The sequence below is a fragment of the Cyprinodon variegatus genome, unplaced genomic scaffold (genome assembly GCF_000732505.1).
Source record: "Cyprinodon variegatus isolate N-32 unplaced genomic scaffold, C_variegatus-1.0 Scaffold740, whole genome shotgun sequence".
Taxonomy (NCBI): Eukaryota; Metazoa; Chordata; class Actinopteri; order Cyprinodontiformes; family Cyprinodontidae; genus Cyprinodon; species Cyprinodon variegatus.
In genome coordinates, this window is record NW_015151193.1 from 105,653 (window position 1) to 111,049 (window position 5,397).

Here is a 5,397-nt window from a genome sequence, read left to right on the forward strand (position 1 = left end):
GGAATCATTTCAAGATTTAAAGAACTTTCAGGAATTTGAATTCTGAATATGAGCGGACTTTTCCTTAATGAGGCATTTAAGAGGGTCCAAAGAGCCACAGGTTGCAGACCCCTGTGTTAGCGGATCAATTGGAACTTTCCAACTTATTTGTTTGCAATGATAATGAAAGCTGTTGTTATTTTATCTATGTATTGAACTGATCGATTATTATTAATACTACTATTTTATTCCATACTGCGCTTTCACGGTTTATGTTTGCATGTCTGCATGTAGGTGGCTGTGTATGTAACTTAATAAGAGCCATTTTGCATGAAAATGAAAGAGAACAGAACTTCCTGTGTCCAGTCAGGAGCTAATGGGACTCTCAATCAAAGCAGATGACAAACACATGGTTCGATGCTTCATGCTTAACAAACTGAATGTCAAACTCAAAGTCAACGACAAATTATGCTGCTGCAGCAAAGTATTGGTTCTTATTGAGTAAGCTGGGCTGGCTATCAATCATCCAAACCTTTGTGCGTGAGCTCCAGGATGATCTCGTTGCTCTGAACTGCTGCTTCATGGAGCGGAGTCCATCCTCTGCTGTCAGTCTGCATAAACTTGTCCTTAAGCTTGACGCACAGATCCCTCAGAAGCCTCTCATTACCTGGAGGAAAGGTTGAGTGATTATTTACTGAAATATTACCAAATTATTCGTAGTAGTTATTCATATTATTCGTATTATAATTGATGTCAGGGGTGTTTTCATCTTGCTTTACCTTGTTTAATCGCGGAGAAGATCTTGGAGATGTCTGAGGAGGCTAAATCATTGCTGTATGAAAACAAAGAAACTCTGGTTTTAAATCAGAGGATGCATCCAGATACTTCTATTCCGGATCTCTTATAAATTGTGCCTTTTTTTATTGAATATTTAGGAGTTTAAGATGGTTACTCACAGACATGAGATTAGTACCTAAAGCTGCTTTCTATAAAGCTTCTAGTTAGAGTGGCTCAGGTTATCCTGAGCTATCTCTATAGTTATGCTGCTATAGGCTTAGACTGCTGGAGGACATAGGGACCCCTTTTCCTCACTCTGCAACATTCCACTGCTTTTCTCAGTTTTAAAGTATTTGTCATTTTGTTAGATATCTTATACACCTGCAATTTTCTCGATTTTATAAAAGCCGTGATTCAAACGAATTAATTAAGTTAACAGAAAACTGACTATGGACGGCACAGTTTTGGCACACATTAAAAAACTGTCAGTTATTGCAAGGCAGCATGCACATCACACCTAAAAAAATAATGAAACCACCTTTGGTATTTACTTAATCATATTTAGTTACTTTAACATGATTGTTTTATGTCTTACCCTGCAAACATGAAACTATTGTGTTAAAGTAACTGACTATTTTTAAGTAAATGCTATCAGAAAATGGGTTATTTAAGTGTTATTTGAGATTACATGTGTTGTGAACTGTCTGCTTATTTCTCATAGGGATAATCTTAGCAACATTATTATATAATTAGTTTGCATCAGTTTCCTCAGTTGGAAACCTTTTGGTTTGTTCTGTTAGAGACACTCGGTGATGGAGGTTCTTCCCTCCAGCAGAACTTCTTAGGTTCGGGTTTGTCCTTCTCAACTGACCCCATCTTGTCTCCTGTTGGGGACGCTCTGACCGTTTCCCTCTTCCTGCTGCTCTCCAGCAGACTCTGTTCAATTATGTACTGAAGCATCTCATCTTCCTCACCATCCTCCAACCCGAACTGATCCATCCAGACAAAACTCCCCCGAGACGTAGTTTGGAAGAAGTCTGAAGCTGGAAAAAACATCATATGTATTATAGCAAAGTGTTATTACTAGGTAAAAACGCAAAAAACTGTACAGTTAGGGCACATTTACAGCATTAAATTGCATAATTAAATTGAAAGATTTAAAAAATGAATATTTGCATGCATGAAAGGATCTTTTTGGTCCAACCACCAAACTGTAAATCTGTTTCCATGTTTAATTTTGTTCAGAAATTATCTTAGCCAATAATTACCATCTATTGTATTCTCAATTTTTCTTTTATTTTCTGTTTTAATTAACTGTTTTATGTGTCTATTGTTGAATCTGTTCACTTTCTGTGTAAGTCAGCCAAATGGATATTCTTATGATGACATTTGATGACCAGAGAGGCTCCAGCATCACCATATATGGTAACGCTGTAGCGTGGAGGAGAAAGGAGGGATACTGCAGCTTGAGAAGCACCTCCTTGCTGGCTGACTTCTGGGTGAACTGAGAAGCATGTAGAAGCCCCGACGCGTCGCTGGTTCCTCAGCTCAGGTTGTAAAAGGACCTGAGATAGAAGGCCGGATCTTCGTGCTTTTCGCAATGATTTTGTTAACCATGACTGGAATAAATTCTGTTAATGCTTAAACACGTTCCCTTCTTTGTTTGCATCATCTGAGAAACATCCCTCCTCGGATCTTGTCCTGGTAATTGAAATGATCAAACACAAGTATCCATAGCCTGTATTCATACTACTAACTTCTCCACTGTTTGTCATCAACTTAATTTGATTGATGTTTTATGTGTCAGACCAACACTAAGCAGTTCATAAATTGGATAAATTTGCCTCTCTTAACTGCTAGATTTTTGACACGGCAGGTTTTATTCATCAAGTCCCTTTTTACTGACAGATTGAAATAAAATCCAGGACCTTTGAGGGCCCATTTCACAAAGTAGGGTTAGTGATGATCCAGAGTAATTTCCAGCATACACTGGCTTTTCCTTTTCAGGAAAGGAAGCCATTGCCTTGAGTCAAATTATAAGAAATGTAGCACAACCCTAGGCAGGAAAAAGCCTCTGAGGATTTAACAAACATTAGATTTTTGGGGCTGAAATGCTGCAGCTTTTAGATTAATCTCATGCTTCAATGCACCTGGATTACATCACTGGGTTATTAACTGGACTCTGTAGAACTTTGCTGCATGCGTGGAAGTCCAGCCATCTGATTTGGTTGTGCAGGATCCGGGACCTGATCTAAAAATCCAAAAACTAGAGCCATCAATGAGTAGAGCTGGATGCACTCAGCTGTGATGAAAGGATGTTTAGGTGTAAAAACGGCCTAGTCAAAGTTCACACCTTAATCCAGCTGAGGATGTTTGGGAAGACTTGATAACTGCAGCAACCCTGACAAAAAGCAATGATGATTTTGATTCTTAGTTTGACCAGCTTCCTGAATTCTGCAACATGTCTGGTATTTTTCAATGTTATAGAGAAGCAAGAGTTCCCCTTTGCAAAAAAAGAAAAAAAAAAACTAAAACAAACTTTAGTCTTTAAAAGATTTGGAGGGTAAAGAAAAAAAACCTAGATTACCTCACAGATTTAAACTTACCAGAGTAAAGATCCTCTTCGTTTGATGTTGCTCAGCTGAAGAGCAGAACAAACTGCCGCTTCATGCCGGCGACGCTTCATGCATCAGCAAAGCAGCTCTCTGATCTTCCACAGGTAAACGGTCAATCAAAACATTTAACAAGTCATACCCTTTCAGAGTCTAAGCGCAGCGTTTCAGCTGCAGCTTCCTGGAAGCAATAAAGGAGATCCGACACCCGTTACTATATTTACTCTCACTCACCAAATGGGTTCATGACTCCAAACAAATAGAATGTCAGGTGACTCTCAGCATGTTTACACTCTAGAGCTTTCTGTCTCTGAGCGCTGCTTATATTAATTTGACATAAAGATCAAATTAAGACAATTAAATTTTCTTGGAATAAACTTTTGATATTTTTCATATACGCTGCCATCAGGCTGTAAAGAGGCTATGGAATCAATTTCTTTCCATTATTGTTTCCAGTAAAGAAAATGTTTTGTAAATGGAAAAATTTGAAGAAAAAAAAAACAAAAAAACATTCACACCAGAAATAACTGGAAAAAAAAATGTGAAAATATATTTAAAAAATGTTGACCAACTTTTAAAAATTGACATTTGCATATCTGGTTCAGCAGCACAGTGCTTAGCACACATGACCCATGTATGGAGGCCCAGTGGTGCTTTGCCGCATGTCTCTCCCCCTCTTCGTACCCAATTTCCCCGTCAGCCTACGGTCCAAAAACCGAGCCACTGGTACCGAAAAAAAAAGACACTTTTAAATGAATATTTAAAAATAAATAATTACTTAACCTTTTACTGTTTATACTTAAAGCTAGTGTGTAATTTTCAGCGACATCTAATGTCCAGACTGCAGCAACATGAACATATTTACGTGTAAAGCTACAAAGACTGGAGTAAAAGGGTTTAACATTTGCTGCTTAATAAGCAAAACAGTCCTAAAAAGTGTGAGTGCATCTTAAATTTTCTACAGTGTGAGATGAAGGGAACAAAAAACCAAACCGGATCAGACTGAAATTGAAAACATGTTTATTTTATTTTCTGTCTCCTGTTTATGACCTGGGTCTCTCCTTCTTGCCTTTGTAAAGCGCCAGCAGAGACACGTTGGCCACTTTGACCACCTTGAAACGGACTCCAGGGATGTCACCCACGGCGTGACCCTTACGACCGAAACCTGCCACCAGAACTTCGTCGTTTTCCTGCAGAACCAGAAAAGGCAGATTAAAGATGGTTAAAAAACATTTTAAAAGTTCCCCAGCAAAAGAAAAAAATAAAGGCATCTCTAGGTTTCCATAAAGCATTAAAAGGGTTCATTTTACAGCTTCCAACCAAAGTCATTTACCTCGATGTAGTTGAGGCAGCCGTCGTTGGGAACGAAGGCCGTGATCTTCTTGCCGTTCTTGATGAGCTGGACTCTCACGCACTTCCTAATGGCAGAGTTGGGCTGCTTGGCCTCCACGCCACTGTAGAGAAATAGCTAAAAACTTACTATGCAGGCCATTCAATCCATCTTAAATACATTTAAAACTCTTCTAATCTTTTAGGAGCCAATTTTTAAAATTATCGGGTGCATAGAGACTTCAGCAGGTAGAAGAATACAAGTTAGGGCTAACAGACTCAATGATCTGCTAGCTTATCTCAGTTACTTCACTCACACTTTCTCAAGGACGATGCCCTTGGCGTGAGAAGCTCCTCCGAAGGGGTTAGCCTTCAGGGCGGTTCCCAGGTGAGCTTTCTTGTATTGTTTATCGTGCCATTTCTGCTCACGGCGGTGGTTCCGGAGCTTCCTGGCGGTACGCAGACCACGACACTTTCCTGAAGATGAAGACACCTTCCATTAAATTAACCATAATAATACAATTCACAACTATCCACCTAAATCTAAATCAGCAGCAAAACCATGCCGTTATATTGAGCTTGATGAGATAACGTGAAAAGGAAACATACAATATTGCCATAAAACAAAAAAATACACCTTACAGTTTGTGATTTAAAGGAGATTATAATTTTCTTTATTGCCATGTCATTTAATGCCGTC

The 5,397-nt window shown here is 38.9% G+C and overlaps 2 protein-coding genes across 2 annotated transcripts in view; both read right to left on the reverse strand.

The window, feature by feature from the left end:
• Nucleotides 1-3,485, reverse strand: part of LOC107097998 (dynein heavy chain 12, axonemal-like) — a 20,974-nt gene extending 17,489 nt beyond the window's left edge. The window contains exons 1-4 of the mRNA XM_015395418.1: nucleotides 3,363-3,485; nucleotides 1,628-1,799; nucleotides 759-811; nucleotides 512-646 (exon numbers count right to left, since the gene is read on the reverse strand). Coding sequence (XP_015250904.1) covers nucleotides 512-646; nucleotides 759-811; nucleotides 1,628-1,755 — 316 coding nt within the window. The 5' untranslated portion in view covers nucleotides 1,756-1,799; nucleotides 3,363-3,485. The remainder of the gene's footprint in view (nucleotides 1-511; nucleotides 647-758; nucleotides 812-1,627; nucleotides 1,800-3,362) is intronic.
• An 880-nt stretch (nucleotides 3,486-4,365) lies between these two features.
• The window catches only part of rps23 (ribosomal protein S23), a 2,755-nt gene continuing 1,723 nt past the window's right edge, over nucleotides 4,366-5,397 (reverse strand). Inside the window, exons 2-4 of the mRNA XM_015395426.1 lie at nucleotides 5,015-5,174; nucleotides 4,702-4,822; nucleotides 4,366-4,558 (exon numbers count right to left, since the gene is read on the reverse strand). Of these exons, the coding sequence (XP_015250912.1) occupies nucleotides 4,412-4,558; nucleotides 4,702-4,822; nucleotides 5,015-5,174 (428 nt within the window). The 3' untranslated portion in view covers nucleotides 4,366-4,411. The remainder of the gene's footprint in view (nucleotides 4,559-4,701; nucleotides 4,823-5,014; nucleotides 5,175-5,397) is intronic.